This window comes from Nannospalax galili, unplaced genomic scaffold (genome assembly GCF_000622305.1).
Source record: "Nannospalax galili isolate Female #2095 unplaced genomic scaffold, S.galili_v1.0 scaffold32, whole genome shotgun sequence".
Lineage (NCBI taxonomy): Eukaryota > Metazoa > Chordata > Mammalia > Rodentia > Spalacidae > Nannospalax > Nannospalax galili.
Window position 1 is genome coordinate 621642 of NW_008335297.1, and position 20991 is coordinate 642632.

At 46.1% G+C, this 20991-nt stretch overlaps 1 protein-coding gene across 1 annotated transcript in view; it reads right to left on the bottom strand.

Annotated features, from left to right (window-relative positions):
• Nucleotides 1-2569: 2569 nt before the first annotated feature.
• The window catches only part of Bmerb1 (bMERB domain containing 1), a 108834-nt gene continuing 90412 nt past the window's right edge, over nucleotides 2570-20991 (bottom strand). The window contains exons 3-6 of the mRNA XM_008829882.1: nucleotides 11076-11149; nucleotides 8254-8368; nucleotides 7140-7222; nucleotides 2570-3824 (exon numbers count right to left, since the gene is read on the bottom strand). Coding sequence (XP_008828104.1) covers nucleotides 3712-3824; nucleotides 7140-7222; nucleotides 8254-8368; nucleotides 11076-11149 — 385 coding nt within the window. The 3' untranslated portion in view covers nucleotides 2570-3711. The remainder of the gene's footprint in view (nucleotides 3825-7139; nucleotides 7223-8253; nucleotides 8369-11075; nucleotides 11150-20991) is intronic.

Below are 20991 nucleotides of genomic sequence, written 5' to 3' on the forward strand. Positions count from 1 at the left end.
AGAGATAGGATATTTTTGTTATTTGTTTTGTTTTGTTTTGTTTTTGATATAGGGTCTCCCTGTAGCCCCAGCTAGCCTAAAACTCACTATATTGACCAGGCTGGTCTTGGACTTACAGAGATATGTCTGCCTCTACTTCTGAGTGCCAGGATTAAAAGTGTGTACCACCATGCCTAGCTAGGGTATTGCTTTTAAAAAACAATAATGGAAAAGCTGGACACTGTGGTAGGAGGCAGAGGCAGACAGATCACTCAGTTTGAGGCCAACCTCCCTTAGAGCACATTCTAGGTCAAACAGGTCTACACAGTGAGACCCTGTCTCAAAAAACCAAAAGCAAACAAACAAGAAATAATGTAATGGCAGGAATATATGGCAATTCTGCCAGGTGCTCAGTGGATACACTGGAGGCAGGATGCTCATGAGTGTTCTGTTCCTCTTGGCCCATTGGCTTGCTGAATGATGTATCTGTAGTTGGTCTCGAGTCAGGCTCCCTTATGTTCTCCATGGAGAAAGGATAGCAGAAGGCCCTGTGCGGTTGGGTGTTTATTTTGGGTTAGACTGTGAAGGGCCTATAAGAAGTTGAATCACATATCCCCAAATTCATGTCTACTTGTGGTGGTTCACCTTGTCTACTTGATTGGATTGTGAAGTGCACATTACAAGGCACACCCAAGTGTTTCTACAAAGGCATTTTCAGAGGATTAATTAAGGAGGGAAGATCTACCCTGAATATGGGGGGCACCCTCTTACAGGCTGGGGCTCCAGATGGAATAAAAAGGGGAAATTCCACTAGGTAGGCTGGGCATTCTTTCTCTCTGCTTCTGTCTACTGTGAAGAGAGATGCTCCTTTACCTCCACCACGTGCTCTTTTCCAGCCATGATGTCCTGTCCAAGTGCACAGGGCTAAGCAACCAAAGACAGAACCTCTGAAACCGTGAGCCAAGTCTTCCCCTTAAGCTGTTTGTGTCAGGCATTCTGTCACAGCAATGACAAATCTGACTAATACAGCCTAGATCCTTAGAGTGTGGCCTTAACTGGAAGCAGGATCTTTTCAGATCAAGATGAGGTCAAATTGAGTTAGAATTGGCCTTAGACCCATGACTGGTGTCCTTATGAGGCAAGAGAGGACACACAGAAGAGCGTGCCTGTGTGTACAGAAGTAAGGACAGGAGTAGTGAAGCCACCGAAGGCCAAGGATTTCATGAACTGGAAGAAGCAAGGAAGTGTTCTTTCCACACCCCCGGCAGGAAGACAGCCCTGCAACACCTTGGACCCATCTTGCTTCAGACTTTCACCTCTAGAACTGAGAGGTCAGATTTCTGTGGCATTGAGCCTCCCAGTTTGGGTTACTGTTATAGTATTTTTAGGACACGCATACAGCCTGCCTTCACACATAATGTAGGTACCACAGAACACAGTATCCCCTGAGGCCAATATTCTGACATCAAGTAGCCTTCTGAGCCTCTTCAGTATTGGAATGTCAGGATGTGGCATGTGGGCACACTGGACTGAGGCAGAGACTCATCTGAGACAGAGTGTGGGGGCCCAACATACACTGTCTTAACACCAAGACTCTGGGTCCCACAGTTGGAAATATTTGAGGTCAATTCCAAAGCCACTGTCTCCAGCCAGAGAGATTCCATATCCACTGGAGATTTACTTTTTTTTTTTTTTTGAGATGAGGTCTCATGTAGCCCAGACTAGCGTGTCTCAGAATCTGTATGTAGCAAGGATGGCCTTGAACTTCTGACCCTTTTGCCTCCCCCCATCCCCTGCCCCAAGTGCTAGGATCATCAGCATGCACCACTGCACCCTTTGTAAGTGTAACTGGGGATTGAACCCAGGCCTTTGTGCATGCTAGGCAAGCACGCTACCAACAGAGCTACATCCCCAGGCAAGATATTTTGAAGACTTCTCATTGATGGCCCACAAATGTTACTTCTAGTTTATCTTAGCAGAAAAAAGCCAGAAATTCCAATGAAGGATTGTATCTCCTCAAGACATTGATCTTCACCTTATTAACAATATGGAAAAGGTAGTAAGTCTAAATGTCCAGTGGTGCAGAAATGGTGAACTAGATGGTGGTATGTCCACAAGATGGTGTACTAAGCAGACATTGCAAACATTTACAAAGAGTGTTTAATGTTTATAAAGCACTTTTAATGCTGTAGGAGACGCCACAGTGATACAATGACCACTGAAAAGAAAGCTGATTATAAAATGCTCCAACATGACACCAATCATGACAAGAAATGTATGAAAAGACTACAGGGAAATATGCCAAAATGTCAAAGGTCACTGGAAGAGTTATGACTGTTAAAATTATTTTTATATATATATTTAAAAAAAGCTGGTGGTGGCACATGCCTTTAATCCCAGCACTCAAGAGGCAGAAGCAGGTGCAGCTCTGTGAGGCCAGCCTGGTCTACATAGGAAGTTCCAGGCCAGCTATACAGTGAGACCCTATCTCAAGAAAAAAAAAATTGTAGGTCTCTGTACTTTTTCAATGATTTTCTATGTACATGAATCACTTCCATAATCAAGAAAACAGTAAGAACTTGTAAAATGCTGTGTGTTTTCTGTTTTTATTTTCTCTGATGGATGGTTGCACATCAGCAAATCTTGATTGATGCTAACTACTTAGGCCAGTCATGACACACATACGCGCACAGAGAGGTCACACAGGCTGTGCCGGCTGGCCGTGACAAATGTACATCAAGTTACATAGGTGGAATTGTTGGGTTGGTTCAAACATGCCACCAAATGATGGGGCATGGTTGGGTCAAGTTTCCTCTCCTGCCTGTCACTGTTCTTTACAGAGATTAGTGTGTCAGGCAGTGGGGTGACATCCCACGGTACTCCCTGTGGTGACCCCCAGTGGATGAAGTGGATGTGGGCTTGCCTCTGTTTGGGGTCCCTTTCTCGTTCATCCTGGCTTGATGTTGGAGCCTCCAGCTTCCTGGTCCAAGCACTGGATCTGCTCCTGGCCATGCCTCCCCACCCCCACTCCACTCCACACCTCTGGTTCAGTCACAGCAAGTCAAGAAAGAGCCTGGAGCCTGGTAGGTACACTCCTGATATGAACCTTGCTCAGATACAGGATGGGAGGAAGCAGGAGGTATGAGCCCAACACCACACACAAGCTCAGTCTTCACAGACAGGCCAGTGGTCTCCAGGAACCTGATACTGATGGGGCCTGAGAGGTGCTTGGGCTGTGTGGGGCCGTCCAGGGCAGAGTCCCTGGGAGAGAACAGACAGAGGACAGGACTTGTGCCTAACAGCAGAGCTAGGAGGTGGATGGGGAATGGGTCCAACACGGTGCTAGATTGTAGAAGGTCACAGCTATACACACCTGGGGGTGATGCCCCTCTCCCAGTTCATTCACACAGTGGGTTAGATACAGCTAGAGAGGAGTGAGGATATATACTGTTTTAAGGGAGGACCTTTCTTGGTGGTTAGATAAACGGTAAGACAGACTCCTGGGTTGGGCATGCTCTGGGGAGGGCCATGCGGTGAGGGACTCCCTATTGCTACACTCTGTACAGCAGTGGCTGGGCCCACCTGCCCTGCCCATGGCCCCTGGGTGGCAGTCACAGACTTGCCTTCAACCCCTTCTGCCTTGGAGAGCTCTTAGGCCCCTGTGAAATGGGGGCTATGATGACAAGAGGGTGGGAGGGGTCCCCATGACTCCGGGGGCACCCCACGAAGGGGCTACATGATGTTGCACTGGGTGGCCCCACAGCAATCCTTGATGAGTGCCAGCCCTGTCTTGGCCACTGTGGGTTTGCTAGGTGGAGGCTCTGCTTTCTTCTCTGTCCGGGAGCCTGCAGCAAGGAAAGAAGGGGAGGGGAAGAGGTAAGGCAAGCAGAGCTCTGAGCACTGGTGACCACATGTTCAGGCTGTGTGGAGAGCTGCACACTGTGCATTTCACACATCACTCCTCATTGCCCCACAAGGTCACCCCTGACATTCAGTCCTCAGTTGACAGCCAGAGTTTTCAGCCCTTCTCCTAGTCAGTTCCCCTCTTGACTTATCTTCTAGGCATTTGAGAAGTATTTGATAAGTGGATCGATCTTGTTCAAGTCATTTCAGTCTGAGGGTTCACACCTTTCAATTCAGAAAAAAATACCAACATTATCTTGTAGAACTTTCATCCCATTTTCTAGAATGAGATGTAAGTGGGACCTTCTCATTCTACCATGTTTGCTTTCACTCTCATCTGTTCTACTGTTTTGTTTGTTAGTGTCCTGGCTGATTTTCTCAGGTCTGCCTTCCATTTATGAAGCACACCTTCAACTATGTCTCCTTATTTAATCCATTGAATTTTCACTTCAGTGGGCATTTTTTTAACAAGGTTAATTTTTTGCAAGTCTACTCATTCTTTTATTTACAAGCTAAGTATCAGCTGGAGACATTTATGTATTTATTTTTATTCTATGTTTATTATGTTTATCTTTATTTTATGTTGTATTTTGCCTGCAGATACATAAATGCACCCATGTGTGCAATGCCCATGGAGGCCAGAAGAAGGCATCAGATCCTCTGGAACTGGAGTTAAGGACAGTTGTTAGCTGCCATGTGGGTGCTGGGAACCAAACCTGGGTCCTCTGGAAGAGCAGCCAGTGCTCTTAACCACTGAGCCATCTCTCCAGCCCCAGCTACTTACACTTTTTTCATAGCATCATTCTATTCTATCTTGGATCTTGTTCCTTCTCTCTTTAATAATTTAAACATGCTTAGCTCATTGCCCTTTCAAAATAGTTCTCTTTTTAAATCATTTTAAACTTTATTTGTAATTATGTGCATATATATGATGTGTGGGGTGCCATGGGTATGTGGATGTCAGAGGACAACTTTGTGGAGTTGGTTCTATCCTTCCACCTTTATGTGGGTTCTATTAATCGAACTCAGGTTGTCAGACTTTTGCTGCGAATACCTTTGCCCACTGAGCCATCGTACCAGTCCCAAAACAGTTCTATCAGGGTGGGCCGGCAGCCTCAGCTGCATCCACTGATTCCCTCGTGGTGATTCAATTCTTTATGGGTTTTAAATTTTCACTGTGAGCTCATCCTCCTAGAGGTTTCTTTTATCTGTGGGCATGAGATGTGCAAGCATCTCTTCTGAGCAGTTCTGTGGGGTTTTTTGTTTGTTTTCTGTGGGTTTGTTTGTTTTGTTACTAGAGGCCCAGAGATTTCACTGGTTTTCGATCAATTTTTATTTTTAATCTTAAGAGTCCAGCACCAAATCAGTAAAGTTCAGGCCTCATAAGAGGCCCTTTGCAAGTGGCACATACTTATTATTTTTGATTTCTTGCTAGAATAGTTTCCATATTCTATCCACAATCCTTCATAAAAGGCACATTTCTCTGCTCCTTCTCCATGCTATTAGGGGGAATTTTTCTACTTCACTTTGTTAGAAGACACAGGCCACTGAAGATACTAGGCAGGGATATGTACCTCGTGGTTTTAGGGACCAACACAAGGGAGCCTTTCTTTATTCTGCATACTTAACAACTATATTTTCCCAAGATTTTAATAGGTGGCCCAGAACACTGGGTTTGTGTTTGTTTAGATGGTAGCAGCAAGAATTCCAGTTCCTCTTTCTCTAGTAACAGCTCATGCTCCAGTGGCTACAGGAAGAATCCCAGATTCTTGGTGACACTGAGGTGGGAGCATGAGCCACAAAGGATCAGTCAGGCTCTCTCTGAAATGTATGTGTTTAGATACCAGGAGAAAGACCCTAGCATGCCTTGGAGCTGCCAGGCTGTGTTTCTGGGGTCCTGGCCATGGAGAAGGCCTGTCTATTAGAGTGAGGTTGTTCATCTTAAGTTTCATCTGAATTGGATTGAGAATACTTGTTTAGTGAAGCACACCTCTGGGTCTGTCTGTGGTGGTGTTTCCAGAGAAGATTAGCACATGAGGGCTCTGATCTAATCAATGGATTCATCCTTTGATGGATGATGATGTTGGAGATGGTAGAAGGCAGAGGCTGGGCCTAGTTGGAGGAATCAGGTGGCTGAGGCATGCCTTTCGGGGCTAGATCTTGTTCTGGCCCCTTCGTATAATCTTTTTCTCTGCTTCCCAGATACCATGTCAACTGTTCTACTCTGCTGCCATGATGGGCTGATACCTTTGAAACCAGAAGCTGAAACAAATCTTCCCCCTTAAGTTGTTCTCTCAAGTCTAATACAGGGGAAGTGAAGCTAACACTCAAATACATGAGAAGTGGAGAGGAAATGAGGTGAGTCTAAAGGTGCTTAGTCCCAGAGGCCGGACTTCTTGTTATTCTTCCTCCAACAGCCCTCTTGCTTTCTGGCTTAGCCTAAAAAAGGACTGCCACTTTTTTTTTTTTTTGAGATAGGGTCTCACTATGTAGCCCTGGCTGGCTTCCAACTCACAGAGATCCACAGGCTTCTGCTTCCTAAGTGCTGGGATTAAAGGCATGTGCCACCACACCCAGCCACATCTTATAACTGAAAGAGACTTCACTACTGTAGGAATTAGGAACACTTTTGAAATAGTTCATCAATAAATAGAAGACAACTCGTTGACAGTGGATCCATGATCACTTTAACATCCTAGTGGACATTGGAAGCCCCATAGAGAAGCTAACCTATGAGGCATTATTGCCCAAACTTGTTTCACAACAAACCCTTTCTGCTTTTGATGTCTTGTAAAGCTGATATTCAAAGAGGTGTGCTTCTGTCTCTTCCAGATTCCAGCCCTAATAGCAGCCAGAGCTCTTGGAGCACAGTGGCACCCAGTTCCTTTAGAAGCACACCAAACCTTGGGAGTAGGGAAGGCCAGCTGCTCAGGACCCATGACTCACGCTTAGGAGTTGAGGGCAAAATGACAATGCAGGGCCTCTTGTTCCAAAACGACTAAGGATTTCAAGATAGTTAATAGTAGACCATTAAACTCAGCTTGACTCCATGGCTTCTAGGTAGGGACCTTGGAATCCTCACAAGCTGCAGGCCCAGGAGCCTCCCTGCTGCCATCACATGCTCAAGTTCAATGTCTGTAAAACATAGGATCATGTCCCTCTTGGTCCCAGACTTCTTTGAAATCTCCTTTTGTCTGTCACAGGGGGAGGGGAGGAGGAAGAGGAAGAGGAGGGAGAGGAGGAATGCATGAACTCACTGGCTGATGATTTGGTTACTTTGTCTAGAGGTTTTAACTTGATTCTCAGGAAATCAGCCATCTCCTTGTCTTCTTCTTGCTCCCTGGGAAGACATGTAAAGGAGAAGAGGAAAGTAAAGTAAAAAAGGAAACCATCAAGGGACCATAAAATACAGAGAGAAGCTAAGTGTGTGGGGCTCCATGAGTGGTGCGTGTATGTTGTTGTGTGCTATGTATGTATGGTGATTTGGTGGTAGGTGAACCTGTTCTGTAATAAAGACACATAGAGAGCTACAGAGAGATCTCAAGGCAGAAACAAGGACATTCTAGGACTCAGGTGCCTTGCTGGGGTTCGGTAAACTGGGAGCCACCTCTGTGCCTTCAAACTAGCCCAGTCACCTGGGCTTCTACAAGGTGCATGGCAGGTCTCAGAGAGAAAGTCACCTCTGCTCTTCAATGTTAACAAGAACAAAGCAGGTTAAGTGCAGTCCAGCTGACTTGGGTTATATACCTCAAGGAACCTTGGAGAAGAACCTCAGAGGACACATTATGAAGAGGAAGCTGCCTCCTACAGCAAGAGAGACTCCAAAGCTCTGTCCTGGGACAAAAACATCTAAGACTAAATATTTACAGCAGTACCCAAGGGCAGCCTCCTTAGGAGCCTCCAGTTAGACAACAGCTCTAGGGCCAGGGGCTATCCAGGTCAAGATTGGCAAGTATAAATAGGCAGGAGAGGGCATCGGGGCCACTAAAGAGAAGGGGAAAGACAAAGCTGGGAAGCTGAGAGGGCAAGAGAGTCACAGGGAGACTGACTGAAGAAGTTCTGAAAGTTGCCTCAATGCGTGGGGAAGGCTCCTTGTCCTCTGGTACATGACAGGATTCCTCCCTGTCTGCCTCCCTTAATGGCAATCAGCTAGGAGACACAGGACTTCGTAGGACTTTGAGGGGCTGAATTGGTGTTTCTCTTGAATTTGAAGTGGGTGCTCAGATTAGAAACCTGGGATTCATTTAAGTTTGGTGTCTGGGGAGTGATGGCAGAGGCCACACCTGTTAAGTGAGGCTGTGAGTTTGAGAAGATGATGGATTCATAGTGGGGAGGGGAATAGATGGTAGGGATATGACGGCCAGGACCCACCTTAACCTCTCCACCTCGGCATCGTCCACCAGGAAGTCTCTCTTCTGCACCAGTTTGTGGATCTTTTGGATTAACTCATCCTCTCTCTGCTTCTGCAATTTAGTTTTTTCTTTTTCTGGGAGGAAAAAATAAAAAACATTGAACAGTGGAGCAGGCAGGCAGGATGGTGCATGTCTGTAATTCCAGCACTCAGGAGGCTGACGCAGGAAAGTAGGGAGTTTGAAGCTGCCCTGGGGCTACATGAGACCCTGCCTCAGCACAAAACAGTTAATGCAACCACTGGAAGCACTGAGTCTGAGGGGACAGGGCTGGGATTGTATTCTACTATTTCATTCACTGGGTGTACCTGAGGAAGCAACATAACCTCTTTGTGTGTCCCTACATGTGTGTGTGCATGTGTGTGTGCATGCATATGGAGGCCACTGGTTAACTTCGGGTGTCATTCCTCCAACTTTGTCCAATTTTTTTTTTTTTTTTTTGAGACAGGCCTCGCATTGGCCTGGAACTCATCTAATAGGCTAAACTGGTAGTGAGCCCCAAGGGGTCTATTTGTCTTCCTCCTTTTCAGCACTAGGATTACAGGTGGGTTCTCGGGATGGAGTTCAGTCCTCATGCCTGCAAGGTAAGCACTTTACCAACTGAACCATCTCCTCAACATGATCTCTTCAAGCCTGTTTCCTCACACGTAAAATACACACAAGGAGAATTACAATGCAGTCATCTTAGTAAAGCAAAACAAAACACCAACAGAATCCAATACATGTCCTCAGGTCACCTGGATGACATATCAGACTCAAATCCCCTAAAGCATGACCCAGTTGCAGGATGGCACAGAAGAGGGAAGGATGTGGCATTTAGTGAATACCTGCTAAATATCTCCATGGCAACCCTTGGAGGTTGGCCTTGGAATGGACTCAGCAAACAATGACATAGCAAGGGAGTCCTAAAGAAGGTAGGGGGTGGTGAGGGGCTCCAGTTGAGGAGGCAGCAGAGAACCAGATTAAATCAGTTCATCTATGGATGACAGTCTTGTCTTGAATACTAGGAGTCAAGAAAAGAATGGGGTCTGAAGATGAGAACTAAGAAAAAGAGGAGGTATGAATGGAAGGCCACTTGGGGCTCCTGCTCAGAGCCTTCAGATTAAAGTGTGGGGCAGCAGGCTGGAGAGATGGCTCAGCAGTTAAGAACACTGACTGTTCTTGCAGAAGACCCGAGTTCGAATCCCAGAACCCACATGGCAGCTAACAACTGTCTGTAACTCCAGTTCCAGGGGATCCAACAGCCTCTTCTGTCCTCCTCAGGCATTGCATGACATGGGTGCACTTACCTACATGCATGCAGTACACTCAGACACATAAAATAAAAATAATAAATTTTAAAAATTTAAGGTGTGGGGCAGCTTTCCCATCTGCCTGTCCAGGGATGGGCACTGACAAGTCAGGCATCAAGTCTTGTGGACTAAGCAATGACCAGGTTCTGAGCCTCCTCATTATTGGACTACCTAGACCGTATTGTGTATGTAAATCTAATAAATCACCTTTTAATATATATTCATTTAATCAGTTCTGTTCATCTAGAGAATGATAATACAACAGGTAGTCAATTGATTAGTCCTTTGACATGCAGCAGCCCCATGGGGGCACCTAACCCAGAGTGCTTGGGGAAGGAAGTCATTTAGGAGGAAAGGGGATCAAATAATAATAATTAATAGATCTAGAGTCTACTCCAAAGTTTGAGCCTGTAACTTCTCTCTGTTCTCATACATGGTAAAAATGGAAAAAATGAGACCAGGTGTGGAGGCACACACCTTTAATCCCAACACTCAGGAGGCAGTGACAGGCAGATCTCTGTGAGTTTGAGGCCAGCCTGGTCTACACAGAGAGCTCCAGGCCAGCCAGGGGTACATAGTGAGATCCTGACCAACACCCCTCCCTAAAATATGCCCCACAAAAAAACTAAACAAATAAAAATGGTAATAATGGACTTTTTTGGTAAACACCAAGCTGGCACTTGGTCTGCAGTGTACATTTATCTCAGTGATAATTAGACCTGGGCAACTTTATTTTCTTTTTTTTTTTGCAGTGGTGGGGCTTATACCCAGGGATTTGTATACACTACGGACGTATTCTACTACTGAACTACCTCTTGGCCCCCATGAGACTTATGTTAGGTGCTATTCTATTCTATTTCAAAAGAAGACAAATTGAATATTGGAGAAATAGAGTGACTTTCCTGAGGTCAAGAAGGTGGCTAGGATTCAAACCTGAATCCTGATCTACCTGATGTGAATTTGTATTTATTTTGTCATTTGTTTAAGATATAGTCTCAATAAGTAGCCCAGGCTAGCTTCAAACTTGTGGGGTATCCTCCTGCCTCTGTCTCCCAAGTGCTAGGATTACAGGCATGTGCCACTATACCCAGCATAAACTTGTGTTTAAACTATGTAGTCATGGAGCCTGCATTGCAAAAATTAATCCTCATTAGAAAAAGAGACAAACTCTGGGGGCTGGAGAGATGGCTCAATGGTTACGTGTACTGGGGTTCCAGCACCTATATGATGGCTCACAACCACCTCCAGTTCCGGGGATTTGATGTTCTTTTCTGGCCTCCATGGGCACTTTGTGCAAGTAGTCTACATACATACATGCAGACAAAACATTTATACACATAAAAATAAATAAAAAATCAGAGAGAGAGAGAGAGAGAGAGAGAGAGAGAGAGAGAGAGATTGAGATTCTGTCTTCCAGATCCTAAGGGCACAGACTGGGCAGGCAGGGAGTCCTGGGCGGCCACTAACACCAAGTGGATTCACACATGGTTACCTGGGATAGCGACCAAGTTCTGCAGCTCCTGCTTCAGATCCATGATGTCCTTGCAGAGCTGGATGTCATCCATCCTAGGAAGACAGGATGCCATGCAACAACAGGTTACTGCAGCAGAACGCACTCTCGAATCATCTTGGTTTAAATATAAGAGGTTGTGGGAGTGGGTCCCCTTTTCTAAAGAAGCGCAGACTGCTCATTTGGGTGTCAACGTGGTGGTCCTGAGGGAGGCCTATGTCACGCTGTTTCTGGACAAGACTGTGTATTCATTACTTTTCTCATTTCTGTGGCAGAATACCTAACCAGAAGCAACTTATGAGAGGAAGGAGTTACGTGGGCTCATGGTTTTAGGGGATACAGTCCATCATGGCAGGGAAGGCATGGTGGCTTACAGCTCCTTGGCTGTGACAGTGTGGTCTATACTCTTTACATAGTATAGACCAGTAAGCAGAGCACTTGGGTGGGAACCCAGTGTCTAGAACCCTCTAACCCCACCCCTACAGCCTTGTGACTGCCAGCTAGGTCCCAGGTTCTAAAAGTCCCACAATCTTCCACAACACTGCCACCAGCTTGGAACAAAGTATTCTGAAATAAGAGCCTGTCTGAGATATTTCCCATTCAAACCACAACAGTCTGTGAGGACCTTTCCAGGGAATGGCATATGAGTTGGTGAACTGAGTAGGGAAGCCCTGCTCTCGCGTAGGCAGCATCCAGTCAGCTGGAGGCCGGGATAGGGAAACGGAATACAAAAGAGGAAGTAAGAGGTTGTGTGTTCTCTCTGCCTCTCTGTCTCTGCTGGCCCATCTTCTGCCACTATGGGATGAGCATTGATTAATGTAAGGCTTTCTTTTCATGTTGGACTTTGTGGAGAGGGATTGAGAATCTCAGAGGTGGGAATCACACTGAGTACAAAGGGTTTGATAGGTCAGTGGTAGTTGAGACATCGTCACTTCCACAGTGTGTATGTGTGCACATTCATGCCACATGTCCTTTATTGAGCATCTACTATGTCAGCCACAGGCCTAAGCTCTGAGGAGACAACAACAAGCAAGATTATGAAGCCACCACATTGTCAGTCAAGACAGAAAGTAATCACAGATATATCCCCTCAGTCTGTGGGAGACTGGTCCCAGGACAGCCTCAAAGACACCAAATCTGAAAATGCCCCAGTCCCTTATATAAGATGGTGTGGCATTTGCATATAACCTACACACATCTCCACATATGCTTAAGTCTTCTGTGCATGACTTGTAACACCCAATACAATCACTACAATATAGATGCTGTATAAGCATCACCCTGTGTGACTTAGAACTAAAGACAAGAAGTCTATAGATACACCCTTCTTCCTGAATTTACAAGCCATGGTAGGTGGATCCTGTAGGCGTGGATGCTTCGGATATGGAGCTGGCTGTGCTCTGGGTGCTCTGAAGAAGAGAACGGCAGATGAAGGGAGAGAGTCAATGGCTTTGGAAACATTATATGTTTCCCAGGAAGAGACAAGGAAGTGTGCAGGTTCTCAGGCTACCAGTGTAGACACAAGTCAGGGGACTCAGCTGGTCCACACCATGAGTCAATTCATAAGTCTTGCAGCAAGCACCTTATGCTGAGTCATCTCTCTAGCCCTCACTTTCCTCTTCTTTAGGTATGACTTCCTAGAATGATTACTCATGTTAGCTTCTAGGTGCAGTGCCTGGGATACACACAGTATATTAGTTACTCTTTTGCTGTGACCAAAAACCTAACAAGAAGCAAATTAAGGTAGGAAGGGCTTCCATCATGGTGGAGTGGCATGGCAGAAGAAATGTGAAGCAGCAGGTCACAATGTGTCCACAGTCAGGAAGCAGCGAACAGGAAGTGGAGTCAGGCTAGAAAACCTCAAGCTCCTCCCCACATCAGTGACCCACTTCCTTCAGCAAGGCTCCACCTCCTTAAGGTCTATAAACTCCTAAAACAGCGCTACCAGCTGGAGGCCAAGTGTTCAAACATGGGATCCTGTGGGGGATATCTCCCATTCAAAGCACAACACAATGTGTGATACTTGTAAAAGTGTCATCTGTTGTTATGAGGAAGAAGCAGGGGTCGGGGGAGAAAGGGACTGATGTTGGACAAGCCATGTCTGAGAAACAGCTCACATGCAAAAGCTTGGAAAAACAAACTGAAAGCAGGCTAGGAAGATGGCTCAGTGGTTAGGAACATTTGCTGACAATCATGGGAACCAGAGTCTGAATGCCAGCACCTACCTAACAAATCCAGGATCCCTACAAATGCCTTAACTCTGGCTCAGAGAAGAGGGAAACAGGAGGATCACTGGGGCTTGCTGGTTTCCAGCCTAACCAGGAAAATACGAGCTCCAGATTCAAGGGGAGACCCTGACTCAAGGGCATGGTAGAGAGTGATAGAGGGGGCACTGGACACACTTTCTAGGCTTCACACACACACACACACACACACACACACACACACTCAGACAAATAAATACACAGAAATGTTTAATAAAAATAGATTGTATTCCTTTCTGTAAAAGTTTTTGCTTTAGAAAAAAAACTTCATTGTGTACACTGCAAGAGGGCAGAGGGCTGGGCAATAACTGAGTATCACTCATAACTTCTGTAAGAGTTTTTAAAAGGTATTTTATCTGGGTCTGGGGAGATGGCTTAGTGGGCAAAGTGCCTACCATGTAAGTATGAGGACCTGACTTTGGGTGCCCAGAACCCACATAAAAAGCAAGACATAGTGGTGTGTGCCTGTAACCCTAACCCTGGGAATGGGGCCTTGCAGAGGCAGGCAGATCCCTGAAGTTCCTTGACCAGCAAGTCTAGCAAAATAGATGAGCTCTAGGTTCACTGAGAGACTCTGTCACAAAAAAAAGTGGAGAGTGATCAAGGAAGGATACCCAGTGTCAACCTCTGGCCACATGTGTTCTTACACACACACATGCACACACCCACACTAACAAGTTCATATACTATACACACAACAAACACAAGGATATTTTATGTGATTAAAGAATAGATCCCTAATCACTGAAAATTCTGGAAATATTTACAAGTACAAAGAAGGACCCTAAAATTGTGTATCACTTTGACAGGCATTCCCCCAGAGGCCCCACATCTTCCAAGAGTTTTGGTGTATTTAACATTAGGCTGTTTCTAGCAGGTACCCAGCTATGGTGGTGTTTCCTGAGGGCCCCCATCCTCATCAACTTGAGACTGTATTCCTCAGGTCATCAAGTTGTCCCCAGAAGATCTAGATTTACTACTCTGGAACTCTGCTAGCAATCCTCTTGACTCAGCCTCCCAGGTACTGTGATTACAAGCATGTGTTGCCATACCCAGTCTCTGGAAACATTATTTTTATCTTCATTTACAGATGAAGTACTGGAGGTCAAGTAAGGTCCTCCAAAGTTCCATACTGGTCATTCAGCCCTTGTTCATGTCTGTAACTATTTTACCATGGCATTTCCTTCCCATTTGAACACAAGATTGGGGATTGGGGCAGATGTAGATGGTTGCTGAGGCCCTTCTCCTTTCTTCCACTAGACTTGATTTGTTCCAGAGACAAAGTGTCCAGTCCCCAAATGAAGGCCCAATTGAAAACAAATGGCATCCCATTTGTTTTGACCAGGCATTTACCTTTCCAGGATCCCTTGCAGCTAAGGGTAACCATGAATCCTACTTTGGGCCAACAAAATGTAAGAGAAACTGATTGGGGACTTCTGAAAAAGAGCTTTGGGTGACTCCCCTCACAGTGTTGAAACTGTTGTTGTGGCCACAGTGGAGAAGACAGCAGACAGAAGTAAAGAAAGAGCCAGACCTTTGATGGAATCCTGAAGCCACCTACTTACTGATCCTTGGATCACCTGCATCTGGACTTCTTAAATGAATACAGTTGGCTTTCCATAGCTATGAGTTCCTATCCAAGAACAAATGGAAAATATCCTGAAAAAAGTTGTATCTGTGACGGTGCCCAAAAGATTCAAGACTGAAAGGAAGACGAGAGGCTTCCCTCACCAGGAATTGAACCCAGGCCATGGCAGTGAGAGGACCAAATCCTAACCACTAAACCACCAGGGAACACAAACGAGTATGTGCATTTTTTCCTTTTCATCAATCCCCATACAGCACTCTACAACCACTTTATATAGCATTTGCATTATGTTAGGTATTCCACATCATCTAGAGATGACATAAAGGATAGAGAAGACTGTGGTAGGTTACATGCAAATACTATCTCATTTTTCATGAGGGACTTAAAGTGAATTTTGGTGTCCTTAAGGGCCCAAGCAACCTTCCTTGTACATTGAAGGACTGCTGTATTAAAGGTACTTAAGACTTGGTTTGTCTATGATTGTCCCAGGTTCAAGTATAAGTCCCATGTCCTGGGATATTCCCAAATCTCAAGCAAACCAGTACCACTATCACCTTCAAATTAAAGCACTGAAAAACAAAACATTGTTACTAGCAACTAAAGACATTTTTACTGAGTACATGCACACAGGCAAGTGCATTGGGGCAGGGGGTATAAGTATGTTTGTGTGGTGTGTGCATGTGGAAGTCAGAGGTCAATGTAAGGGATTGTTCCCTATCGATCTCCATCTTACTTTTTGACATAGGGTCTCTCACTGAACCCAGAGCACTTTGATTTGGCTAGGCTGGCTAGTTAATGAGCTCTAGGGATCTGCCTGGCTCTGTCCTCCCTCCCCACCCCTCAGCACTGGAGTTACGGACACCATCACACTCAACTTTTTATGTGGGTGCTGGATCTGACCTCAGGTTCTCATGCTTGAGTGGCAAGGCACTTTGCCCACTGAACCATCTCCCCAGTACCTACATATGCCCTGCTTGTGGTAACTTTTACATCATGATGGTTTTCCAATACCATTAAATAATATTGTTCAAAATACATTGAAATAGTCCATAGCAGGTGCCTTAGAGGATTGGCTGGAACTTTGAATAAACCCCATCAGTCCAAGTCTCAGCAAAGTTAGCACCAAATTGAGAAAGCAAAGCGCTCCTACTGCCAGCTCGTTCTAGAAACCATCTCTAGCAGCTTGCTGAATGCAAATGGGGAGGAAAGCAGCCTGTATCTTTCCTTACCTCAGCCTTTCATGCTGGGGAGACTGTGGGACATCAGTAATTTTAGCAGCACTGGGCAAGGAGAGGCAATCGGGCCCTGCTAGACTAATAACATGCTGCATTACAAAATTTCTTTGACAATGATATAGGAGGTGTGGAGGAGGCATCTGGAAACTAGAGTTAGCTGCGGTCCAGTGGAAGGAAACCCAGCAGAGACCACCTCTCACAGGCAGAACCAGATTGCTGAGGAAATGATCTGCTTTCTAGTGTCCTGGTTGCCTTTGTTGATGTTGAAAGTTGGAGAAGCTGGAGACTTCCTAGGAGGGACGAGAACAGGAAACAACTTCTGACCTTAGAGTTGGAAAGCCAGTTTGGGAATTGAGCCCAAGTCAAGTGCAAGCCTGTATTAGATACTCTTCTCATTGCTGGGGCAAAACGCCTGACAAAAGTGACTTAGGAGAGAAAGCGTTCACTGAAGCGCACTGTTTGAGGGTGCGGTCGGTCCATTATGACAGGAGCATGAGGCTGCTGGACACATTGTATCACAATCGGGAAGGAAAGAACAGAGTCCTAGTGCTTAGCTCGCTTCCTCCTTTTTATTCAGTCTGGGACCCCAGGATGGCACTGCTCACGTTTAGGGTGGATCTTCTCACCTCAGTTGCCTAGAGGCTGGTCTCCTTGGTGATTCTAGAGTCCATCAAGTCCATATTAACCACCCCAGAGCCATACCTCAGATCTCTCCTGTGTTCTTGGGAAAGTCCTCCCTGGACTTCTGTTCCCTTGTGTATGAATTTTTTTTCCCTTCCTTTTTTTTTTGAGACAGGGTTTCCATGTAGCACCAGCTAGCCTGGAACTCATTATGTAGACCAGGTTGGCCTTGCTCTCACAGAGATCCACCTGCCTCTGCTTCCAGAGCACTAAGATTAAAGACATATGCCACACACCCAGCTTTTATTTAATTTAATTAATTGCTCTGCTTTTAAGTATAACTTAAAACAGGTGCTCTTTATGAAGCTAAGGACTTTCCTTTGAATTTTTAGTTTCTGGAAAGATTTGAAGTGATGACTTTTTATTTTATTATTTTAATATTCTATTTATTATTTTAATTTTATGTGTATGAGTGTATTGCCTGCATGTATGTGAGTGCACGTGTGTCATGTAATGCTGCAGAGGTCAGAGGAGGGCATCGGATTCCGCTGGAACTGGAGTTAAGGACAGGATGGTTTGTAGCCGCCAGGTGGGTGCTGAGAATCGAACCTGGATCCTCTGCAAGAGCAGTCCGTGCTCTTAACCTCTGAGCCATCTCCCCAGCCCCCACACCCAGCTTTTAAACGTGCCGTGTTGAAAGTCTCCAGAGCCCAGGTCTGCTAGCAGAAGAGACATAATCTGCTTTCCTCTCAGGCAGGTCAGAGGTCAGATCTCAGTTCCACTGTTGACTGACTGTAATGGCTTCTGCTCTTGGTCTTGGGGGCTCTCACAGTTGAAAATGAAGGACACTTGCCTTGTGAGGATGAAACAGGCAGTCCAGTGACCAGCACATGCAGCAGTTGCATAGCAAAGGCTACTTCCAGCCAGTTCTCTGCTCTGGGTGGGAGGGCGACACCCTTGTGCTAGTCTGTTTTAGTGGTTTGTCTTTTTGTGGAGACAAAATACCTGACAGGAAACAGACTTAAGAGAGGAAGGGTTTAGTCTGGCTCACAGTTCTAGGGTACAAGTGCATCATGACGGGAAGTCGTGGCAGCAGGGGCATGAGGCGGTTGGTCACTTTGCACCTGCAGTCAGGAAGCGGTGAACCAGGAACGCTGCTGCTCACTCACTTTCTCCTTTTCATTCAGTTCAGGGCCCCAGCCCATGGATTGGCCCTGCCCGGGGGACTTCCCACCTCAGTTAACCTAATCTGGGCATTCCTCACAGACATGCTCCTAGACCCTGTCTCCTAGACCCTTGTCTCCTAGACCCTATCACATGATAATCAGTATTCACCCACCACAGGTCTGAAGTGACATTCCTGCATCTGACAGCACACCTCACCTTCCCGGGCTACTCTGTTTTCTCAAGCACAATGGTGCCGACATGGTGAACGTGGGCATTCACTTAGCTTTTGCCAGTGCAGTTCCTGGAGTACAAACATGCTGAGAGGTCTCCAGGGAACCTCGGGCCGACATTTCTCAGTATCATGCTGGGGACCAAGGACCAGAGAGGAGAGAGATGTGCTTGGGATATCCTCCAAGGCTAGGCAGTCTGTTTTCCCTGGAGGCTCTTTTAATGATCTCTGTCTTAATCTGCATCCATGTCCCCTGAGTCATAACCAAATCCTCCTTTCTGGATGTGACACTTTATTTCCCCAAAAATACAGCCTCCCTTGAGAACAGCTGACTCTTCTTCTGAGAATATCCTAGATTGTCTTGGTTTTGATTCTTGTGTGTGTGTGTGTGTGTGTGTGTGTGTGTGTGTGTACATACCCGTGCATGTGCAGAGGTCAGGGGAGGATGTCAGTGTCCTGATGCATCACGGCCTGTCCCCATTCCCTTGAGACAGGGTCTCTCACTGCACTTGGAACTAGACTAGCAGCCAGCAAGCCCCAGTGATCATCCTGTTTCAGTCCCTCACAGTGCTGGGGTCACAGACAGGGGCATGACCATGCCCAGGTTTTCACATGGGTGAGGGGACTTGAACTCAGGTCACGTTGTGCAGCAAGCACTCTTGCCTGCCTAGCTATCTCCCCAGCCCCAAGTTTTGATTCTTTTTTTGTCCTCTTCCACATCTGGAGATGGACTCTGGGGCCTCACACATGCTAGGCAAGTGCTTTACCCCTGAGCTACACCCCCAACCCCTATTTATTCTATTTTACGGAAAAGGGTATCCAATTCTAGAATCAAAAATAAGAGCAAGTGAAATCTGTAACCTTGCCAGGCCTGGTGATGCACACCTGTAACCTGAGGACTTGGTGGAGGCAGGAGGGTCAGGAGTTCAAGGTCATCCTCTGTTAACACAGTAAGTTCAAGGTCAGCCTGGGTTACACTTGGTCCTATCTCAAAGAACCAAACAGGGGCAGGAGAGAGGGCTCAGTCAATAAAGGTTCTTTCCACCAAGCCTGATCTCTTGAGTTCAATTCCTGGAACCCACATGGTAGAGGAAGAGAACCAACTCCTGCAAGTTGTCCTAAGCCATGACAGGTGTGTGAGTGAACACACACACAAAATGAATGTTAAAAAAAAAACAAAACTCAAAGCAATCACCATCATCATCACCACCATCACCACAACATCATCTTCATCTAACTTGAACTGTAACGAATTGGGACAGTCAAGTGTTCGGTGACTGCTGTTGTGTCAATACAGCAGAGGTAGGGTCAGTGTGACAGGGACCTCGACCTGCAGTACTGAGACCCCAGTTGTCCTGTTAGAGAAGCGTCACTGGCCCCTGATCATCATCAAAAAGAAACGTGGAAAGTACTTGGCCCTTCCCCAGTTCACAAAACGGTAGGGTGGCAAGTGAGAGGCAACACTGAGAGGCACAATCACTGGCTCTCCCTCCACGAGTGGACAGACCAATGCCTGAGCAGGGAATGTTGTCCACGGATCTCTGACTCTTTCTGAATGTTTTTTTATTTTGTTTCCTTGAGTCATGATTTTGCCTGGAACATACTGTGTAGAACAGGCTGGCCTCAAACTCATGGACAATTCTCCTGCCTCAGCCTCCCAAATGCCGAGATTATAGACACTGCTATTACATCTGGCTTCCCAGAAAATGGTTCTTGAGGACCTACTATGTACCAGACTTCTGGACTCAATTCCAGAAGATACCAGAAGACACAACTGCAAGAGATAAAATGACTTAGGCCAGCTGCTAAGACCCCATGATGAGGCAACAGGGGTCTCTTCCCCACCACTATGACCTAAGGTTCAAGAAGCTATTTTCTTCCCTAGATTCCAGGAGGGAATCAGGCCTACATTCAGCCCACGTGAGGGTGACCAATAAATACATTTCCTTTGGGTGCCACTAACATGACCTGGCAGTTTTTATCATAGCATTTTGCACATATCTTTCATTCCACTGTGAGATGGGAATAGGAAGTTCTGTAATTTTATTTTTGATTCCCTCCCCACCACACACAGCAAAAAGTCTTGTCAAGACTGCATAGAACAAGATGCTTGAGACTTTCTTGAATGACTCCCCAAGGGGAGGAGAGACACAGTGGTCCAGTGTCCCTGGCCCCAGCAGAAAGGCTCTTGACTGAGCTGGCCTAGAACAACAACTCCAAGATAAAATAAAGATTAAGCCCTAAAGAGAAAGGTAGGAAAGGAGAGAGGAAGGGAAAGGAAAGAGAAAATAGAAGAGAGAGGAAGGGAGGGAGGGAGGGAGGGAGGGAGGGAGGAAGAAAGGTGTTAAGGTTCAGATAGCCCCACCCCCTCACCAACAGGGCCTCAGGAGGACCTCACAAGCCCCTGAGAAAAGGGAACTGAGTTGATAAACACCCTGGTCTTTGAAGTCAGGAGAAGGAGACTTTCTCCACTCTTTGGCCAACACAGCAGGCTTCCCCTTTGATCTCTAAAGGGGGCAGGTTTTAACAGTCCCGCTCTCCCACTTTCCCCTACCTAACTTTTAAAAATATATATCTTCCCGCCTTCTGCACCCCCCAGAAGCCTCCCCCTTTAAAAGACCCCAGCTCAGCTCACGACCCGGGGCAGACATTTTCCCTGCCAGGAAGGGAATATGTCCCATGTGTTCCTTTGCTAATAAACTCTATTCTGGATGGAGTTTTATCTGTGTCCTGGTGCTTTTTCCTGATCAACTGGATTCATCCATCACCTACTTTACCTATCAGAAGGTAGGAA